The sequence below is a fragment of the Cheilinus undulatus genome, linkage group 8, assembly GCF_018320785.1.
Source record: "Cheilinus undulatus linkage group 8, ASM1832078v1, whole genome shotgun sequence".
In the NCBI taxonomy this organism is placed as follows: domain Eukaryota; kingdom Metazoa; phylum Chordata; class Actinopteri; order Labriformes; family Labridae; genus Cheilinus; species Cheilinus undulatus.
Window position 1 is genome coordinate 41,087,174 of NC_054872.1, and position 23,283 is coordinate 41,110,456.

The window sequence follows — 23,283 nt, forward strand, 5'->3', positions numbered from 1 at the left end:
CCTCACTTCAACAAATCACAGAATGATATATTCAGTGGTAATCATGTAATCTTGCAATTCAGTTGTGAATTTATAGCTCTTAGTGATCTTGTGATCCCTTGTCTCCAGCTGCTCTGGGTTACACTTCAGAAATGAATTCAGTGGGCTCAAGATCGCTTGCTGTTGGTCTGAGCAAAATTGCTGCACATATGCACACAAAGCTGCAGGTCTGAGCGTTGTGTCCCAAAATTTTAGTCAAGTTGCTAACTTGGGATAGCAATTGTAAAATAACTTATGACACAGTATGTTACATGATATATGGCCAGCAGTAATGTCACAATACAACAATTCTGGTATCTGACTACTACAGAATACAAAATGCTCCTAAAAAGCTGCAAAGCAGGATTAGCCACTGCCTTACATAATCCTGTTATCTTTCTTTTACTTGGCCTTATGGGCCTGAGCCAATCCACTGGTCCGATGACCATCCATAATTAATTGGGATATAATAAACTTTCCTTATACAAATATGATACTTAAATGCTATTAGACACCTTAAATAAAGTTTCCCCTTTTAGAGAAGAGAAAATTCGGTGTTACTATGCTGCTATGATACAAAGTGATAACCAGTCATATCAGTACATTTTATGCTGCCCAGGCTTGTTAAACTAGCAAGGTCGCACTCACATGTTCTTCATGTCTCTCAGCTCATATGGGGTACAGAAAGAGAGGGCTACATGTGAAGAACATGGACTCAGCTTTCATCCTCATAAAAGTCAGTAAATTCTCAAGGTTTTATGATGACCTTTTCCTCATCCACAGTTATGCATAATTGGAATAGCATTTCTTAATGGCAGGACAAGAGCTAGAAAGACAGAGGGCCATGCTGAGTGTTACTAACTGTCCTTAAATTGTCTCAATAGCACAGTCAAACTGTTTCTGTTGATCTAAGCTTCATGTAGCCTACAGACAGCTACTGCGCCTTTTTCTCATTAATGTCAACAATGCCTGTAAATGCTCTCTCTCTCCCTCTATGCTATCAATGTAAACTCTGTTTTGCATACAACTGCCTTGCCTTGATTAAACAATTCTTTGAATTGGTTGTTTGTATGTGCCTGTGAGTCCGCACCATGGGTTAAGGAAACTCATCTCAGAGAGCAAACACTCAATCCAGGGTCTGAAATTAAGACCAGCCAAGCACCAAACACAGCTATATTTTTCATTTTGTTGGTAAAAAATTTAAAGAACTTTACAAGACGGCAGGTTAAAAAATAGTCAAGTGTGAAAAAACTATGCTGTGCTTTGGTGCAGCTCTGTCTCCTGCTGTCCTCCCGTTACACACACGAGTATGGCTGCAGCCTGGAGACCTCTTATCTGTCCTGTGCTGCTGTTAAGGTGAAACCGACTGAACCACACTCAACGCTTGCAATTTGTGGAACGATGAAAATTTATCATCATGGTGTTAGGTTTTTCTACTGCCAATAAACACCTATGCAGATTTTTAGTTCATTGAAAGCAGCAATAAGCTCGTATGTGTGCCATAGACATCCTTATGTCTGCACTCTTAATGCAGGTGTCAGACAGCAATCAGCAATTTTTGTTCATACTGTTATCACACAGCCTGGTGTCAACTTATTCATGCAGACCCAGTGCTAAAAACACTGAAGATAAAGTCCCACAAAACACATAATGCAGGAGCAGCCAGAGACCATACACCAAAGTAATTAATTTCTCCTTAACCCCCTGCTGCTCCTGTAAAATTTACCCAAAGATATATTAATCATATATACAAAAACTGCTTTGCAATATCTGTTTATATCTATCAGAATTGCTGTATTGTGATATGATTGTTATCATGGGTCATATTGATTGAGCTACCCTGTGATTCCCACCCCTTAACGCAGACTGAGAAGTTTGATCCTGTAATCAAGAGCCCCACATCTTCCTTATCAGCCCTTATCTGCACAGCATTGACTTTAACTACAGTTGAACCTAAAATTGAATTTCTAAAAAGCTATATTTCATATTATTGGATATCTGATACTCTTTTAATTCAGCCATCTATATCTGACTTACTGGAGGGACCTATTTACCCGAGGGGATCAAGCGTGCAGTGTCTGGAGCTTATGCTTACTCTGCATTCTTGGCTCGCTGTCTCATCTTTTCTTATTATCTTCCCTTCTTTTTTCTCTCCATCTCTCTATCCTTTCATTCCTTTCTCCTCATCTTGCCGTCTGCCGTGTGAGTAGAAGTTCACTAAAGAGGCCCCTAAAGAAGATAAGGATGTCCTGATTCAGCCCTTGTTGGAGCACTGCAGCTCGGAGAAGATGAATACATGGCTCGGTACTGGTCTCCACTCTCTCCTACTTCAATCTGTCTCTTTATCACTCCTTTCCCCGCTCTGGTTTGGAATATCTTTGTCCCTCACATGCACATATGCAGACACATATTGGCACTCACACGTCACTCTCATTCACTCTGAATTAAACAGGTCTCATATCACAGCCTCCTCCCTCAGCCCCCACTGCCCCCCCTTACGTTTGATTCCTCTTTTCTCCCACTTTGCTTCTCTTTGTCGGCCCACGCTCTCTCTCTCTCCCTCCCTTGTCTGTCTCTCTTAGCATGGCAGCTCTTATGAAAGTATAATGGTGCTGAAATTCAAATAATGTGGGTCACAAACTGGGCCATTGCCCCATAGCATTTCCTTTCAGAGAGAAGAAAAGATGGTACTTTAATATCAGGCAGTATAAAGAGACAATGGACAGTCTGAAGAAATGTCCAACTTACTCCGTCACACATTTCTCTTTTCTTCTCTGCTTTACTCTCTGTCACTGTTTTATTCTCTTTATTCTGTCAGTCTGCCTTCTCTGACAGGCTTTGAACATATTCCTCCGTATCTATTGTAGCTACACTTTTAGTTTCTACCACTGCACTCACTCACGATCGCTCTCTGTGGCTGCGTTGAGTTGTTCAGAGTGTCAGTGTCTTCCACACAAGCAGCCATGTTTCACCGTTTACATGATTAAATCCTGTAATGAGGCTGTTTTTAGACTTTGGTGCATTCTAGCAATTAAGTATTACACTAGTGGGACTTGTTAGAGAAGGTTTTTAAGGTAACAATGCATCCATCAGCTCTCTGAGGCTGTAGATATGGTGGGTTCACTTAGAGCAGTGATCATCAACTAGAAGCCCGGGGGCCACATTCGGCCCATAGCTTCTCATCCGGCCCCTGAAGATTATTACAGTGAGAAAATGTGAGGAGGAAAAAATATCTCGTGGTACTTGGGGTTTCTTTTTTTCAAATTCCTATAGCCATTAAAGCAATCCCAAAACAACTGAGATTGAAACAGTTTAATCACTAAAAGTACTGTTGTTTTTGTATTGTTGGAAAGTATTCAGACCCCCTTCACCTTTTTCCATTTTGTGGTGTCGCAGCCTGATGCTACAACAACATTAAACATGTTTATTCTTGTTAATCTGCACTCCAGTACCCCATCATGACAAAGTGAAAACAGAATGTTAGACATAATTTAAATTTATGACAAAGGAAAAAAACGAGACGCTTTGCAACAACACTTGAAATTTATGGTAAATGGACTTGGGCTTGTGTTGTCCTTCTCTTGTCAGCTGACTACTCAAGGTCATCTGCTCACACTTTCACACACTGACAGCAGGATTTGCTTTGGAGAATTGGCCATCAGTATTAGCTAATCCCATTCTTACATGCACATTTACACACCACTGACAAAGTAGTGGAAGCAAGTTGCGGTTAAGTGTCTTGCCCAAGGACACATCAACATGTGAGACTGCAGGAGCTGGGGATCGAGCCCACAACCTTCTGAATGTGAGAAAACTGACTGTACTTATTGAGCCACAGTAGCCCCTGAGGTAAATCCACCTGTAGTAAATTAAATTGATTGGACATGATCTGGAAAGGCACACACCTCTATTGAATGCCTTACACCTGACAATGCACATCAGAGCAAAAACAAAACCATGAGGTCAAAGGAACTGCCTGCAGAGCTTAGAGACAGGTTTGCTGCAAGGCAAAGATGTGGGGAAGGTTACTAAAAATAGTTTTTGCACTGAGGGTTCCTAAGTGCACATTGGCCTCCATAATTCTCAAATGGAAGAAGTCTGGCACAACTAGGACTCCTCAAGAGCTGGTTGCCTAACCAAACTGAGCCATCAGAGGAGAAGAGCCTTAGTAAGAGAGGTGACCAAGAACCCAATCGTCACTCTGACTGAGCTCCAGAAATCCTGTGTGGAGATGGGACTAAGGGTCAGTCCCATTTCTACCCCTTATCTTAGCCCTTCCCCTTGGTTTCGTGTGTTCACATCAGGTGGAGTGTCCCAATTCTCCTTTGAATCGAGGGCTAGGGCTAAGGGCCAAGGGCAACATAGCCCTTGAAATGAAGATTTTTCAGGACCACGCTTGAAACCAAGGGGTATGATGAATTTCCCGCCATGCACTACATTCACTTGCAAAATGGCACGATGGAAGAAGGAGGCATGTAAATGTACCTTTGTGCACTGGTGCACAGTCATGTTGGAACAGGAAGGAGCCATCCCGAAACTGTTCCCACAAAGTTGGGAGCATGGGATTGTCTAAAATCTCTTGGTATGCTGAAGCATTCAGAGTTTTTTTCACTGGAACTAAGGGGCCAAGCCCAGCTCCTGAAAAACAACCCCACACCATAATCCCCCCTCCACCAAACTTTACACTTGGCACAATGCAGTCAGACAAGTAGCGTTCTCCTGGCAACCGCCAAACCCAGACTCGTCCATCAGATTGCCAGATGGAGAAGCGCAATTTGTCACTCCAGAGAACACGTCTCCACTGCTCTAGAGTCCAGTGGCGGCGTGCTTTACACCACTGCATCTGACGCTTTGCATTGCACTTGGTGATGTATGGCTTGGATGCAGCTGCTCAGCCATGGAAACCCATTCCATGAAGCTCTCTATGCACTGTTCTTGAGCTAATCTGAAGGCCACATGAAGTTTGGAGGTCTGTAGCTACTGACTCTGCAGAAAGTTGGCGACCTCTGCGCACTATGTGCCTCAGCATTCGCTGATCCCGCTCCATCATTTTACATGGCTTACCACTTGGTGGCTGAGTGGCTGTTGTTCCCAATCGCTTCCACTTTGTTATAATACCACTGACAGTTGACTGTGGAATATTTAGGAGAGAGGAAATTTCACGACTGGACTTATTGCACAGGTGGCATCCTATCACAGTGCCACACTGGAATTCACTGAGCTCCTGAAAGCGACCCATTCTTTCACAAATGTTTGTAGAAACAGTCTGCATGCCTAGGTGCTTGATTTTATACAGCTGTGGCTGTGGAAGTGATTGGAACACCTGATTTCAATTATTTGGATGGGTGAGTGAATACTTTTAGCAATATAGTGTATTCAATTTTTAGCTAATAGGGATAGGAGTTTTATACACCTGTGGCTGTGGAAGTGATTGAAACACCTGGTTTCAATTATTTGGATGGGTGAGTGAATACTTTTGGCAATATAGTGTATTCAATTTTTAGCTAATGGGGATGGGAGTTTATTGTATTTTCACTATGTACATGTGCAAACCAGGGCTATTAACTGTATAAACATATGGAAAAGTTCAACACAGAGTTCCATAGTTTGAACGAGATGGTCGGAGCTTAATTGTCACCTCTCATGATGCACTGTTTATCTGCAATTTGTGATGATGAACAGCAATCATGTGGCGTCTTATTCCTTAAGGGAAGGTTTTCACCCTTCCCACTCTGTTTCAAGGGGCAAGGGGTAGATGAAGAGGAAGGATTAAGGGGTAGAAATGGGATTGGCCCAAAGTTCCAGAAGAACAACCATCACTGTGGCCCTCCACTTATCTGGGCTTTATGGCAGAGTGGCTAGATTGACATCTTCTTCTTAATGCATAATGCATTTTATCAACTGTAGCATGAGGCTGAATCAGAACAGTTGAAAAAAGTGAAGGGGGTCTGACTACTCTCTGAATGTACTGTAGTTTTTTAATGCCTGAAATTTTTGCGGCAGTGTTGGTATCAGGTAAAGTGAGTGACAGTATTCTGCAGAAAACAGCTTTTTTACAGCATTGAGTCTTAATTAGTGTTGGATATGACGGTGAAAGGCTTGTGATTTTTTTAAACACTGCTGACAGAAGAAAAGGAGCAATTTAGCAAAAAGAAAAGGATAGTGTTCATCCCTAACAGGCACCAAAATTGACAAAAGTTTGTCACAGGAGATTCAGTTCTGATGTCTCTATGAGCTGCAAAAGCAAACTAGACAATCAGCACCAAGACTGACTTTCTCTCCAGTCAATTTAAATTCCTGAAACTGCAAATGATTGACGGCATTCTGCAGAAACAGCCTTTGTTTCTTTTTTTTTTTTTTCTACATTTTTAAGGTCAAGGTTTCTCAATATAAGGTACATTTTGCAGTTTCACACTGGTTTGACATGAATAAGAGACATTTTTGAGTCACTTTGTCAACAGATTTGGGGGCAGCAAAGTAGAAACTAACAGGAAGTTCCTCACAGCAGCTGTAAATAGTGATGGAATGAGCAACTCATGAATAGATAATGGATTTGTTCCTTTACAAAAGAGTACACCATGTGAGGAAGACTTAGGCTCGTTTTATACCAGACATGTCTATGTTTTGTGAACGACTTGTTCCCATTCTCAGTCTGGCGCTTTGTGACATTATCCTGAAGTTCAAGATGGTGATGTTCGCAGCCTCAGAATTTCACATCTGATTAAACGCAAATTATGATTGCATTTAGTCTAGAGTCAAAAAAACACCCAAAGAACAGTCAAAATTGGACACTATTAAAGATGGGTCACAGTAGCAGTTGGTATGCAGAATCAGCTGACATGAGCAGTAAAAGTAACGTGAGTCTCCAACCGTCTTTGCAGGTTAATGTTCACATTCTTGTGCTGAGTATCTTTACTTATTGCTTCAGGTACAGTGCTTAACAATTTTATTAGACCACCACCCAAAGTAAGGTTTATGCCATAGCTGCCCTAAATTAACAGCATTGGTAATTGCCAAGATCATTTTTTATGTTTCTGCAATGGTTAATACACCAATATGTAGAAGCTCTTTAACCCAAATGATATTTTTAATGCTAAAACATAATTATTATTGTTAGCCATGAATTTTCAAATGTAATGATTTACAAAAAAACTGAAAAAATAGTAAAGCACAATAATATTTCTTGATTAATATGTCAAATTATAGTTATTTACTTGCATTCCTGAACAGAAAAATTCATTTTAGTGGTTGAATGTTATGCTTGATTAATTTCTGACTTGTCAGAGAAGCCCAGTGAGCCGGCTCAAATTTGGGTATAAAAAGGTAAATTCAGTTTGAAATTCCTCATTCCTGTTCAAAACGGTGAAATGTTTTTAGTTTTAGTTTTTAGTTTTAAACAAGTTTTTGAAAAGATTTCTAAAATATTTATGTTTTCTCATTTTTATGACAGGTGGTCTAATAAATTTGTTAAGCACTGTATATGTGAGTTTAACCTGACAGAGCCTACGTACAATTCAGCCCCATTTTCTTACATCGGATTAAAGAGAGCTGCGGCAGCATGGTGATAGCCATGAAGCACAGCTATAGCAAAAATTAGTGCTGGGTTGAAATGTTACAGCTCAGGCGGAGCATTTGACTGGATTCAGGGGCCTAAACTGATTTTCTTAAAAACATTCACATTTAGTTTAACTGATTAGTAATTCTGGTGCCGACTACAGAGGGATCTGACTTTAACCGTAGCCAGTTAGTGGTGCACAGCCTTAGTTTATGAGCCTGTTTGGCATTTTAAATGTTATTTATGTTATTCTACATGTCTTTAGCACCTTAAAGGAACTGTTATAGCATAATCTTAAAGCTTCTGTGAGGAACTCTGAGTTTTGTGTTATTTTTCTTATCCCCCTGTGGACAAAGTGGTACCTTTTATCTGTTTGCTGCTTTTGTCCTGGGCATGTATAAGCAGTGTTTTTGACAAAAATGAATCCCATCCTACTTTAATGGTAAATGTATTGCATTAAAAACATGGGTGCGTGGATGGTTTAGGGCGCTACCCATGTACGCGGGTGGCCGGGGGTTTGAATCCGGCCTGTGGCCCTTTACCGCATGTCTCTCCCCACTGTCTTCCCTGTTTCCAAGTCTATCCACTGTCCTTCCTCTGTCTAATAAAGGCCCAAAAATAAATCTTAAAAAAAAAAAAAAAAAACTAAAGACACCGTTTGCAAAACTCTGCTACCAGAATTGAGGACTTTGTTCAGTAGAAATGGCACCTCTAGAGTGCAGATGGCCTAGCAATTAGGTCGAATTAGGTCAGGCCCCATGTACACAGACCGCCTGGGTTCAAGTCCAGCCTGCAGCTCCTTTCCTGCATGTCTTTCCTCCACTCTCTCTCATCTGTTTCTGACTAACAGCTGTCTTCCTCTCTAAAGATAAAGGCAGAAAAAAAGCCCAAAAATATATCTGTAAGGTCCTGTAAAGTGATGAAAAGTCTTTATACCACGCCCACTCATGAGAAATACGTTCCTGTCAAATTTGAAAAAAAAGGCCTCTTATCAGAGCACAGCTACCTGGTTCTGTGCCAGAGCAGAGAGACAGAAGTTGGGGGTTAGATTTACTGTTTTCTCGTACAAATCTCTGTTATAATGCTTTTAATAACCTGTAGGCCTCTGTGGCTGATAGATTTGGGAAACTTACCTCATAATGAACAAAACCACAGCATTTAGCTGGCTGTTAACTTTCAGTGAAGGCAGTGACATCAGCTAACAAAAGACTGTATTGTCTGTATTCTCTATTAAAACCAAGCAAGGAAAGAGAGAAAAGAAAAGAAAACAAAAAAGTAACCCCATAAGGTTCATTTACTAAGCACAAAACCAACCAACCAACTAAAAAGGGACAAATTTACTAAAAGTGGTCCCAGAGTACACGTGTGCTAGAAGCAGGCTCTCTAGCATTGCTTCCAGCAGGAACGCGGAAGTGCCTGTTTCAGTACATTTATCCCTCATTATGATTAAGTTTATGAACAACACAGTTTTCTGTTTAGTAAATACTCCTCATGCCGTGCTGTTTTGATTTAATAGTCCTCAGTTTAAAACAAGTAGTAGTAATAAGAAGGAGCAATGAAAGTGGGTGGGGCTGAGCATTGCTGGTCTTAAAAGAATATTTCAATATTTTTGAGGTTAGGTTGAACAAGGTACTTGGGGATAGTAGTGCCATTAGCCTCCAGAGATTGACCCTTCAAACATACACCGAAAAACAATGTTGGCTCAATTCTTCGCTATATCGAACATTTTTGAAGCGTTATATTTTCCTCCCTGAATGCTCTGTGTTTGGCACGTTTTTGCAATGTGAACTTCAGCTACTGGCAACAGGCTCTTCTGCCCTAGTGTATCTGAAAAGCTGTTTGAGTCATGTTTGATATAACTACAGTTAAGCCAACATTATTTTTTTGCCCATGTTTACCTTAAACCACTAAATTATGTGTAGCAACTAGGTCTGTAGCCTAGCATCCCCAAGTGCATCCTGTTTGAACGGGCAATGCTCACTGAAATCACTGGAGGCTAATGCCACTACTCTTGGCAAGTACCTTATATAACTTAACTTTACAACTTTTAAATACCAAAATACCCATTTAACTTGCTGGAAATGCTGAGTGTGCGGAGCTCCATGTTACAGAGGTGAGTTTGGGCAGTTGAACTCCCAACCTATGGCAGTCCCCATAAAAAACATGTCCCATTACAATTATAAAAAACGAGAATTTCTCTGTCTTTATAAACTTTACAACAACAAACAACTTTATTGGTCCCCCGGGGGGAAATTGCCTTTCAGTTACATCCCATCCAAGAAACATAAAAAAATAAAAATTTTAGATACTTTTAGACCTTAGTTAAGATGTATAACATAGAAATGGCCACTTTTCTTCTTTTTTATAGATATTGCAGTGCACAAATTGTACATACTGTATCTTTTAATCTTTAGAAATGGGAAAAACCTGTTTTGACTGTGTGCCGTTAGTCAGTTCACCCAATGCTGACCCCGATGCATCGCTGGCAGACATTTAAAATAACTAAATAAAATAATCACTCTTCTTCCTGAGGGTTTTTGCAGGTCATATTGAAGCAATATTTTCAATTTCAGTGTGTTTCATAACCAGCTAAAAGCTCATTGTGGGGGCTCTACAGCATAAAAGAATAACATTACCAAACAAAGACTCATTTCTTTTAGCTGACAGTCTTGAATTTTATCACTCCATCTGTAATTCCTTCAAAAAAAACCCAAAAAAACAAACATTTTCCCTCCCTGTTCTTCAGTACAACACTATTCACATACACGGTTTCACTTGAGCTATCAGCTTCTTTACAAACTCCATATAATTTCCATATTTATGCAAAGATGGCTGCATTCAGACCCTGTTTCATCTGCCTTCCTCTCTCCGTTCCTCCTGTAGGTGTTGTTTACGGCTACAAGGGTCTGCTGCTTCTGCTGGGAATTTTTTTGGCTTACGAGACCAAGTCAGTCTCCACAGAGAAGATCAATGACCACCGGGCCGTCGGGATGGCTATTTACAACGTTGCTGTGAGTCCAAAAAAATAAACACCACCATCTCGCCTGTTATCCTGTTTGTCGGTGCTGCTGTCTGCTGCTCTGCTTTCTCTGCAAAGAGCTTTCTGCAGCATGCACAACAACATTAAAGTGGCAATAAGTAGGAATTTTATCGCCCCATGGAAGAAAATGGCCAGAGTATATCGTCAGGGGGTTAATCAATGCAGCTACCTTCATGGTTACTCTGCCCGGCTCTTTGATTTCTGGCTTTAAGTGGGAACTTTTAGAGTGAAACGGGCAGCTGACCAGCATGAGGACATTTCCACTTTAAGATCCTAAAAGCTTCATTTACAGGAGGTTTCTCTTTGCAGTGAAAGTTAATGGAGTTTATAAATAACTCGATGCCTCTAAGGCTTCTGTGATGTATTTTCCTAATTTGTGCAAATAACTGGTTAAATGCGCCACAAAATCACCTTAAAACTCTTCCAACAAAGTGTTAAAACTTTAAAAATGCAGCAAGGAGTAAATTGTGAGAACATTTGAATGAATTGACATCTTTTCCTCTCCAAACAACCTTTGGGATGTGCAGAACGACACTCATTGATGGTCTGAGATAAAATATTTAAAAGTACATGTTGGTATAATGATCAGTTTTACCATTATGAGACACACAGATGGGCTCGTATATAAAATATTCAAGCTTTTCCACAAGTATGCCTCGAGATTTTATTCTCTAAAATGCTGATCCCTGAACGTATTTCTGTCCAAATCATTATACTGCCAGCACAAGCTGCTGTCTTGTATGAATCATAAATTTCTATGCTTATTGTGCCTGTGGTGCAGTGATACCACCAGTCGTATCTCAGGTCTCCTTTATGAAATGAGATCTTGTTCTCAGTGGGACTTTCTGTTGAAGAACATGTGAAATAAAATCAATAAAACATGAAAGGCTGCATTGGGAACTTTCACTGTGCTGCAGGGCTCTTAGTGCTCGCAGTTTTTGCTTTAGCACCAAGTGTGATCATCAGTGTTTGGGCCATGAAGATTCACAGTATATAAAGCTCTTACTTTGCCCTATAGGAGGAGGAATCAGTTTAAAAAAAAAAAGACCCGTTTAAGCACCAAAGCACAGCGGTTAACTCTGCCATCTGTCCAACATTTTTCTGCGGCTGTTAATAGCAGGTGAATCATCTTAAATGGACGCACCTAGGATGCACTTTACACTGAAATAGCTGCGATTATGTTCACTTCAACCACTTCAGATGAATAGTCGCTGCCATTTCCTGACATTCTTGACTCAGGGTAACTTTATAATTGGTGTAAAATATCTCAGAAAAAGCCTGTCTGTCTCTTTAGCATTTCTCTGTTTTGATCCAAAGTGAGCAAACATTTCTTTTCTTTGCTCGTATTCTTTAACAGCCATTCTGTCATCATATAAATTAATAAATGAGACAGGAGGCATGCTAATGAGCATCAGGACATTCATACTTTTAAAGTAAAAGGATTAATCTCCCGTCCTCCATCAAAAAAAGAAAGAATTTATCATTGATCTTCATGACTCATGGTTATTTATGAGAGCATGAAATGCAGCCTGTGTGTTCGTTCCATTGCATGCCTCCATAATGTGCAACACATCTAATGTTATTATTTTATTTTACGATACACACATCTCATTTTTATGATGATGTCAATAGTTAATGGTGTCTGTAAAGGGACCTCCTTCCTCTTTGCGAAGCTGCGAGCTCGAGGCTGCGATGAGATGACAATGCGGTGATTGTCAGCACGCCGTCGCCACTTCACTCATGACTTTTTAATGCTGTTTTCACATGGGAGCCCTCCCCAGAATGATAAACAGATGCCTAATGCTTTTATGGATGTGATTTTCCTCCCCTCTACTTTATCCTCCCCCCTCCTCTCCTCACCCAGCCTCCTCCTCTCTTCATCTACTTCACTCTGCTTTTGTTAAAACTTCTTCCCTCTTTCTTTTCCTTTCTCTCTCTATGCAGGTGCTGTGCCTGATCACGGCTCCAGTCACTATGATCCTATCTTCACAGCAAGACGCCTCCTTTGCCTTTGCCTCTCTAGCAATCGTCTTCTCTGCCTACATCACCCTGGTGGTGCTGTTTGTACCCAAGGTGCTTTGACTCTTCACTGACACTTTAAAGACCCTGTAAAATAAAAATGAATCTGTATTTAGGTTTTTTATATGACAGTGTTTTGAACTCCGAAATCAAATTTCAGTCAGATAAAACATCTCTAAGTTTATCAAATTAAGCTTCAAAATCATGAAAAATGAGGCAGTAAAATCTGCTCCAGGATGGTGTGGGTGTGTCTATTCAATGAGCTGAAGCCACACCCACTGACTGTTATGATACTTTAAATGACCTGTAAGCCACTGTAGCTGATAGATTTGTCAAATTTACCTCACAATGAACAAAAAAAAAACAGCATTTAACTAACTTAACTTTCAATAAAGGCAGTGGCATCAGCTAACAACAGACTGTACTGAGGGGGTCATCCCCTACTGTGGGCTCATGACATCATTAGTCCACATTTTGGCCCTGCCCAAATTAAACCAAGCCAGGAAAGAGGTGACAAACTTTCTAACAGTCTAAATCCAGAATCCAGTCACATGTAGATCTTAGTGTTTTCACATGTTCACAGCAACCATATTCCAACATACCTAGTGTGTCGAGACAAAAACTTTGGATTTCACTTTACACAGTCTTTAAAGAAACAGCTGCATACAATAATGAGTCGCTTATACTGCAGCAAAAGTAAAGGTCAGACCTTTTGGACTCAGTGTTAAAGAAGAAAGATCAGTCTGCACTTAATGGTGCATGAAAATCCTAACTTCTCAAACTTTAGATTGTGTTCAGTCGTGAAGTTCTGCATTACAGAAGAAGCAAGAAACTGCTATGCCAGACTGACAGCAACTTTAAAGGCTGGTTAGAATGACAATTATTAATCTCATTCAAGAGAAAATGACTTCTTACGGGAGCTCTAAAGAAACTAGTTCAGGCAAAACAAGTGATTATAATGATGAAATAATATATTGGAAATGTTACCTGTTTCTTATTTACCATTGTGGTACTAATTGATGAATTTAGGAGTTTTTTGATCTTTAGTTTTCATCAACATTTGTGTCAGGGGGGAAAAATCATCTGGCACAACAAAGTGAGACATTTTGCATGTCTGGCAGCAGCTATAATTAATACTTTGGAATAAAATGAGCTGGGTAGAGAACATGAGCTCTGCAGAGGACTGTGCAGAAAGAGGAAAGAGCTCCACCTACAGAAACTTAAGCTTCACTAAACCGAGAATATCGAAAGGAAATGAAAAAGAAAGCCTCAGATTTATTTGATTGTGTTGCTTTTTCTGGAAGCACACAGCAGCAACGCTAAGCAACAAAGAGGTTACACAAGTGAGACAGAAACTGAAGTTTGGCACTTTAAAATTGACAGTGGATGGAATATTTTTAGACTGAGATTATTTTTGAAACATTTGGCTCAAAGGGCGGATTTAGATTTAAACCATAGAGTTTGAGCTTGGGTGCATCTACCGTAGAATATCTGACCTGCTGTCCTAACCACCATCATTAGTGACAGGTTGTTCCTGAACGAGCCAGTTCAAAGAGCCAGTTCTTTTACATGAATGATAAGAGCTGGATCCCGTTTGAGAGCCGTTATATATAATTATTACTATTACTATTTAGATCTATGTTGTGCTGGTGTGTTATGTGATTGATTAGTAGGATGATCTTTTCCCCACACCACTCTACAACAGGCACACCACACATTAAGGACTCATGCTTGATGGTGTAACATTAATGTTTTGTATCTGGTGTGTTAAATGCTTGATGCATCCACAGAGTCGTGAGTGTCCACGCATCAAACATGATGGGAAGTCTGTGGCCTCTGTGGCGAATTTTCGCCTGGCCCCGCAAATCTCCAAAATTTTTATAGATGCAGATGCGCCAAAATTCAAAACATGCTACTGATTTAATTTTTGAAGACACTGCCCCCTAGCTTTTGGAAGAATATCAGTTTGTGGCGCTAGATCTAAATACACCAGAAATCATGGTTCCGCGTCAGTGGTTCGTTGTGTAACCTTGCAAAGCAGATGGATTCACCCGTTTCCGTATTTCTCACAGACGAATCCATCTTGCAAAGCTCCTGTCAGACTAGACTGAGCCCTGTAAGATTGTGACCAGACCAATCAGGAGTAAGAGGCAGTACTCCCTGGCGCACCGGAGTTGTGACATAAGCAAGCAGCGACAAGACGCCGGCAAAATTATGGCGGAAGTGATTAGCACGGATGCTGCTATAGCGTCAGTTTTATTAGAACTTGACAACATTTCTTCATTAAAAGAAGAACAAAGAACAGCATTGAGTTCTTTTCTTTGCAGAAATTATATTTTTGCTCTTCTCCTGACTGGATTCAGCAAGAGATTAATTGTCATATGTTTTGTTGCTCTGATTGGCTCTTAAAGATGTGACAGACAGAACATTCATCCACTACCCTTAGAGTTCTTTTTCAAAGGCTCAGCCCTTTCCCCTAACACCATCTATGAGAAGTTTTCCAGATGGATGTGTTAAACCAATTCATCTGGCATGTCAGGCTTGGAAACATAACCGAGCCTTCACAAAGCCTTGCCAGTGAACAGATATCATCTTTTTTGGGGGGGAGACAGTATATTTTTTTACATCATGTGTTAATCAATTTGAAAAATTGAGCGTATCTGAAGTCAAATACCTGCACAAATATCAATCATATGTAGTGACATTGTTAAATTTGGCAGGTCAAATGAAGCCAACCATGGCATGAAATACATCTCTTGCCATGGATATGTGAAAGAGTCTGTCTGGCGAGTCAGGTTAGGAAGGAACTGCACTACCCACAATCCTAGAGTGTCTCGTGCATCTTTGATTAGGTGCAGCTACTGAAGTGAATGTTTCTTTTTACTACAGGGGATTTGAATGGGGAAATGTACATCCAAAACTACAGCTGCCAAAAAAAGTGTGCAGTCAACGTTGAGCTCCGTGCTGACAAAAGCTGACACCACATATGTATATCACCTTCTTTCAGATGTGCAAATAGAAATATTCAGTTGCATTTGCCAGGTTTCAACCTGTAGAGGGCAGTTGTTACACAGCTTTCCAGAATTTAAATACTAAGTCTTCAAATGTCATGATTTGGACCTATATTGATCAACAACACTACTTAATACCCAAATGCATACATTTCAGCATACTCTGAAAAAAAATTCAGTGGGTTAGTTAGAGCATGAAACTGAGAGGCTACACTTTGAATTTATGGCAATTGCTTAATTACAACTCTTGTTCCTAGCTCTGCCTTTGAGTACACAGTGTGTTAAGTGTACAACATTTAGTGATACACAGCCACATAACACTGTGTATGTGAAGACAAATAAAATACATAAACCACACATAATAAAAGAATATTGTCTCAGTAAATGCATTATTCATTCACCAGGCAGTAATCGTAGGCCTGATTTCGCTGGTTATTGACTTTATGTTCCTGTGTCGCTCCAGATGCGGCGTCTGATAACCCGTGGGGAGTGGCAGTCTGAGCAGCAGGACACTCTGAAGACCGGCTCGTCCACCAACAACAACGACGAGGAGAAATCACGACAGCTGGAGAGAGAGAACAGGGAGCTGCAGAAGATCATCCAGGAGGTGAGAGCGTCACTTCAGTAACATCCCTACCCTCACACCTCTGTATTACTGTTACGTTAATAACACATACAAGCAGTCACAAGGTTGGCATGCATGGTAAATCATCCTGCAGGCAGATGAATGGGTTATGCACATGAATGCATTTATATGCATTCATTATACAAACATTAGGTTTAGTATTTATGGGTGTGATTTGATTATACTTACTTTGCATTGCAGAACACTGCATAATACAAACGGTAATAATGACACACGACATTATGGCATACAGATTGCAGCATGTTATTATGTTATTAAATTGTTTTTTCTTTTAAAAACACATCAGACATTGAGACTGCAGTGGAAATCAAGACTGGGTAAGGTTTTATGGAGGCAAGAAAAATAAAAAGTGATTTTAGTAAGAGAAAAAAAATAGTTCATCATTTCTACCCTTTAACATTCAGCAAGTTAATTTAAGTAACAACATAACACTGCTGAAACAGTTTAAAAACAGAACATAGGGATCATTGAGAGCATAAAGGAAATATTCCATTAAGCGTATAAGAATTTAAATTCAGAATGTTCTAAGATATAAGATTAAAGTACATAAATAGAGATTCAACCAAATATTTCATTTGAAGTAGCAGAAGAGTGAAAGAAGAATTGAATTCAAATAAAAATATAAGACGTGCAGAAATATTCATAACTTAAAATGTTTTAACTTTGTTAAAATAATAACAACTCTGTTTGCTATGGTTGCTTAATCACAGCAGGAACTTTCCTTAGGAACTTAGAACCTTTTGAGGAACTGTGTGCGTTTCACTTTCAGGAACCAGGGTCTAAATTAGTTCTGGGATGAGTCATCTACCCCTAGAAAAGTCCCTGCTTGGGAGGATTGTACTTTCCAAAGGTCCAGGGACTTTGGGGCTGGACCTGCAGTGCTGGACATTTCTTTGTGGTCAAGATCTACCTTCACTTTGTCTTGTTTCTGACTCCATCAGCCTTACTTCTTTAGAGCAGTTTTTCACAAACTTAAATACGCTGCGACACAATTTGAGATCTAAAATTCTTCGGGACCCGACCAAAAGCATTGTGCAACCATAACACAAGACTCAAATATTAACCCTATTGTTAATCATATTTTTTTTCCCTAGTAACAACACCTAAACAGTTTATGGGGTCATAAAAATACACTGACGTTTGTTTTTGGGATTATCAGGCATCTGTAGAGTCACTAAAATTTTCTTTTCCACTATTCATCTCTGCAAATGTGCTTTGTGGCCCAGCAAAATCTTTCAAAGTTGCACCAATATTCCTTAAGACTGATAAATTCTTAAAATCAAGAAGCCAGTAGCATAGTAGAGTGTTTATCAGAAAAAACAAGTGATAAAAAGGTGACATTTTTTAAATTTCCATGATTTTAAGTTGTTGTGAATGGCGTCTCACAGTCCACCTACAGTACCTTGGGCCCCAGCCCACATTTGAGGAAGCACTGCTTTAGAGATTTATCAAAATTTTACTGACATCAGCTTTCCACCACAGGCCAAAAACATGCTCATAGGCTAATTAATGACTCTAGTTGTTGGTGTGACCATGGATGCTTGCTTCTGTATGAGTCCTGTGATTGACTGGCTACCTACCTCCCACCCAAACAGCTGGGATTGGCTGCAGCACCCGCGACCCCAAACAGGGTAATAAATATTTTAATATCATGTTTAGTCTGACCGGAAAACACCTTTCCTTTTATTTTTATGTGTTTTTCATATTTTGCTATTTTGCTTTTTCCTTTTTAAATATCACAAATTATCTATTGTATAATCTTAACAGCCTTTTTTATGCATAAAAGACAACTGTCACAGCAGTAAAAAATAACAGGGATCCTGCATAAATACATAAATCTAGTGTCACATTTTGTCAGAGGAAGCATCACGTTGAGAAGCTAGTCTGCAAATACCAATTACTTTGATACCCAGTTGGTTGCAGATTCAGAACTTTGAGGCATGTTTAGGCCAAAAAATAGGAATTAAAGTAAGGCGTGTCAAGGGGGGCAAGACCATCTGAGGGCACTATCAGGTCGGAAGGATTGACACAACCCTGGTCCAGCTCTGGATGTTCTTGTATGTCACTGGGGCATAGGAAAATAATCTGTTTAAGTAGTAACAAAGTCCACACCTCTAGGTTGGAGTAAGGGTTGGGAGTGGCGAGTAAGCATGACCTAGGGTGGTGTTTCTCAACCTTTTTTCTGTTAAAGGCACCCTTTAAAAATAAAATAAAAAAAATTCAAAGTCACTCAAGTCAAAATGTAGACATGAAAACTGAATAATCTACATCCTGATGACTGCCCAGGATTTTTGTAGTAATAGAATTAACAAGATAAATACTTAAAGCACCCTCTCAGAACACCTGAAATTCCTTTAAATGATCATTAAAAACACACTTTGATGAATTTTTCATGCCACAAACACCTGTGAAACTTCAAATACTTGATTTTTATGTGCTGAATAATGATGTAATTATTAACCCCGATACTGATGTGATTTCAGAAATGTCATATGAGAAAAATTTGATTGTTCATACTGGGTTAGCTAATTGTCTTCATATTTATGGTAACTCTTAGTTGAATTTAAAGCATTTTGAAGGCACCCCTGATGGTGCCACAGCACCCCTGTTGAGAAAGGCTGGCCTAGGACAGTGGTTCCCAACCTTTTTTACTTAGGGCCCCCTTACTCATATCTAAGAAAAGCTAACCCCCCATGACCCACTTGGAAAAAGTAAACATAAATTTTGATTGTTTTCATTGACAAAATACAAAATCCTACCATACCAGGCCTACAAACACTTGCTCTTGACAAAAGATCTATGTATAAACTATCCATTATTACAACGGTGTATTAGGGCCTCTTTAGAAAGAAAAAAAAAACAAACTTGAATTTCTCAAGTTTAAAAAGTCTTCAATTTACAGGGATTTTTACTTTTTTTTTTTTCTTCAAACATTGTAAATGTGTGTGAACTAAAATGTAGAATCGTTGAGACTATAAAGGCAAAAAGTTGAAAATCCAGCCAGTTTTCAGTTTGGTTTCTCGTAAGAAAAAAAAAAAATGTTTTTACTTTGCACTGTTGTAAGTTTAGGTTTTTAAAAACTTGACATTTTTGAATTTTTTCAGTGTCAGAGTTTAAGACATTTTAAACTTGGAGATTCCATTTTTTTTTCTGTGAATTTCTGACTTTTTTTAAACTAAATTCTGAGTTTGTTTTCTTGTAAATACACAACTTTATAATCTCAAAAATTAAGATTTCCCTAAAATTGTTTGACTGTTTGATCTAAATTTAACAGATTCTATTCATTTTTTCACCTTTGATGGGCCCTAATATATTATTTTTCTAATCATGGTTTAAAAACATATATATATACATACATCTAATTTGGACAGCATTAGAGCAGACAAAGTTCCGTGGCCCCTGAGATCTTTGGCGCCCTCCCTAGGATTGCCTGGACCCCAGGTAGGAAAACACTGGCCTAGGGTACTGTCCAGGCGGTAATAGGATTGCCACAAGCCCCTGGTTGTGCTGTGGATGTCCCAAGGGCCTAAAAGCACCAGCGGTCTCCAGGTGTGTCACTGGGGGCCTAGGCCCAAGCAAAAGAGATGCCATCGAGCTTGACCTTGGCTGCTGAGCGACACATGTGTCGAGCTCTGCCCCTCTCTGCCAGGCCAGGGTTGTGGCACATCGATCCCCACAGTGAATTCGTAGTGCCCATCATGCCTAAAACTTACTCACATGACTGTAGTTAATCTTAAGATTGCTTAATTGTTGCACCTCTTCAAAGACAGCAGCTGCAAGCTGATTGCTTTAGGCTGCTGTTTACCTCCACATCAAATCTGTGCTGCAGCATATGCCATAGGTGTGGAATCTACTGATGTATGCATGATGACATGCACCTTTTACAAAATGTAACCAGACATTGAAATAGCACAGACAGTAAGCCCAGTCATTGTTCTTTTGGGTTGTGTTGGGCATCTGCAGATCTCTTAGTCATATCTAGAGGCATGCTGAGTGCAAAATAGCTGCAAACAGTGACAGATTTACTTGCCTGTATTCAAAAATATCAGATGTGCATTTTCTTCCTCCATGTCTCTGCCCAGTACTTATCAGCTGTATCTCCAACATAAGCCAGCTAGTACCCAAACAAGGCAGTTTCCATAGCCATGACTTCCTGAATTTGATCAAGAAAGTGTGGCATCAGTCCAGGGAACTGGTAACACACAAGTATGTATTGCTCACAGTGGTATAGGCCACTATGGCATTGATTTAGTGCAGGATTATGAACCAGGCATGGTAAAAGTCCCTTGTTGAACTTGTATTATTTTCGTAATTGTTTTATCCTTCATGTTTTTAGAAAGAAGAGAGGGTATCGGCTCTTCGTAACCAGCTTGCTGAGCGCCAGGCTCTACGCAACCGCCGCCGACCTTCCGCAGGCCAGAACCAGAACCACAACGCCCCGCCGCCTTCCTCCCAGCCGGACCCCAAGTCTCTGCTCCCCCCGCCTGGCTACCCCAACCCCACCACGGACAATCACTCCCTCCCTCCGTCCTTCTCCAACTCCTCCAACCTGTACCCGGCTGAGAGCAAGATGAGCCGCAACCATTGTCACAACAGCCAGATCCCGCTGCTGTACAAGTAGGCGAGGCGTGGGAGGGTGTGGGAGGGGAGGGGGGAGGATCAGTCGCACAGTGTACACGTGGGACACAAACACAACGAGACACTGTGACTTTCACATGTTTGGCTGAAGAGCACAGCGGTGTAGTGACACTGTTTTTAAAAATACGATGCGAAAGCACAAGAAGAGTTCACAGGAGCGCTTTACACTCGGCAGCTTCGTGCAGGAGATCACGCAGGAAAACACCCGCCCTCACAGCTTTGATCTCACTGTTCAACCCAGCAACAACGCCGACACAAGCACATCTCAGACTCGCAGCACTCGAGGTCGAACAAACGGGCCGATCTCTTCATCGTTCCTCTCCCTCATTCGTTCTCTCGTTCTGTTGTGGAGATGTCGGATCTGAAAAAGGAAATCGTTTGTGTTCGTGTCTTTTGCTCTCCACATTTCGTCTCTGGAGTTTGTTGACTAGACAAGCACATACAGTAGTGATTTATATTGTTCTGTAATTTCTGACCTGTTTTGTCATGGAGTCGTTGTTAAAATTATTTGTTTACTTTTTCAAGAGAGTTGTGAAACTGAATATTCAACAAAAGGGACAAAGCAATGTACAGATTTTCCTCTGAACAGCAGCTCATAGACGATGATGTGCATTATTAAACAGCCATAATTTCAAAAGGCCATTGAGCTGGGAATGTCTTCTGTCAGGACTGTGTTCCAGTACAACACTGCATCTCAAAACTAAAACAGTCCTTTGCTGATGTGTCTCGTTTCTAAAGGAGAAAAGCTTGCTCGCATTTGAGGACAATTTTGATAGTTTTGCCATTTGAAAATGAAGTTTTAAAACGTCTTTTTTGAGATTTGTGTTGAATCTGTTTATTAGAAGAGAGCAGGAGTAGCCGTTGAATAAATCCCTCATCCTGCTTATGACTCTGTTGCATCATCCCTGCAGCTGATTCTTAAATTTATCTCCAATTTCTCTGAAGAAGAATGTTTACTCTGCCTCCTGAATTGAAAACAGATTATATTTCTCCACAGCAGCAGAGCAGTGAGATGAGGTGCTTTTACAATGGCCACTTCTGTAAATATTCAAAGAAAGCACAGTTTTTCTTGGGATTTTATACATGGGACTCTGTTACTCGCCTTTTTTATTTTAAAGGGATCTTCTTTTTTTATGTTCCTCCATAGCAGACAATCTGGATGGATGATACTTTATGTTTTTGTACTTTTCTTTCCCATTTTTGCCTTTTAATAAGTTGTAAATGTATCAGAGAAGGATATGTAGGTACAGAAATGTGACTTACTGTATTTATTAAGCAGTTAATGTGGATGTACTATTTCATTCATGAGCTATATTCAGATTTTATAAAAGCAATGATACCTGAACAGCTTTATGAGCAGGTGAAAACAATACTTTGTCAGATATTTTTAAAGCTCTATATTTCAGTGTGCACTTTAAACTGAACTAAACTATGGTTGCTCCACTTTAAGTTATTCTAATACATGTTAGCTCAGGGTTTGGGGAGGGACAGTCCCAGGACAGAAATGAATGAAATAGGCCATATTTATTAACTGTGCAGTACATGGATCAGATAGTGTATCATATGAATGCAGATATCATTTAGGAAATGTTCTATTATATTGCACATATATAAAAATATACATGGATTTGGGGATATTTGTATTCACTATATCTAAGATCATAAATGTTGGTATATTTCAGAGTATGTGTATGCAAATATATGGGTATCATAAATAAAATAATTGTTTTTTCATTGGGTATTTTTGTGTCTTTGGGATACATTTCAACTACCTGACATGCCAGATAGACTGTTTTCATACTTCCATTGCATGGATAACTCTCATTCATCTGGGAAACCTCTAAAATGAAGTGTTTGGGAAGGGCAGGACTTTTCAACAAAATTTCAGGTCGCCATGACGGATTCTGTCATTTGGAAAATGAGGGGGAGGGGGCTACACGTGTTTTTCTTGTTTTGTTTTTTTGTGGTCCCATTAAGGCTATCCAATCTAATTATGATATTAAACTGATGAGGTGTTTAAAATACAAATTTTGACTAATTTATCATGATCATGATCACGGCAGCGCAGCTGCAGCATCACCTCAGCTCTGCAAACATGCTGCCCAAAAAGAGGCTGATACAGACTGCATGACTTTTAAGACTGGAAGGGAATATAATGTGTCTAATTTAATGTTGATTCTTTTTTTTTTGAAGATGAAAAATTTAACCACCTTGCACAGCTGCACAGACTCTCATAGAGTCCAGACATCCATATTTACACTCAAAAGAAATATTTCTGTCAATGACACGTTTGTTTGTTTCACAGTAATTTAGAGAAATAGATTATTTTATCGTTTTGTAGTCTTTTTTTCTGATA

General features: G+C 39.8%; 1 protein-coding gene across 3 annotated transcripts in view; it reads left to right on the plus strand.

Moving 5' to 3' along the window:
• gabbr1a (gamma-aminobutyric acid (GABA) B receptor, 1a) overlaps nucleotides 1-22,640 on the plus strand; it is a 212,514-nt gene extending 189,874 nt beyond the window's left edge. For 2 of the 3 annotated variants that reach the window (XM_041793190.1, XM_041793189.1), the window contains exons 20-24: nucleotides 2,229-2,322; nucleotides 10,457-10,584; nucleotides 12,558-12,686; nucleotides 16,107-16,250; nucleotides 20,626-22,640. In XM_041793190.1, the coding sequence (XP_041649124.1) occupies nucleotides 2,229-2,322; nucleotides 10,457-10,584; nucleotides 12,558-12,686; nucleotides 16,107-16,250; nucleotides 20,626-20,910 (780 nt within the window). In that variant the 3' untranslated portion in view covers nucleotides 20,911-22,640. Of the gene's footprint in view, nucleotides 1-2,228; nucleotides 2,323-10,456; nucleotides 10,585-12,477; nucleotides 12,687-16,106; nucleotides 16,251-20,625 lie in introns of those variants that run through there. The other variant, XR_005992204.1, reaches the window with a different exon arrangement.
• The last annotated feature ends 643 nt before the right edge of the window (nucleotides 22,641-23,283 follow it).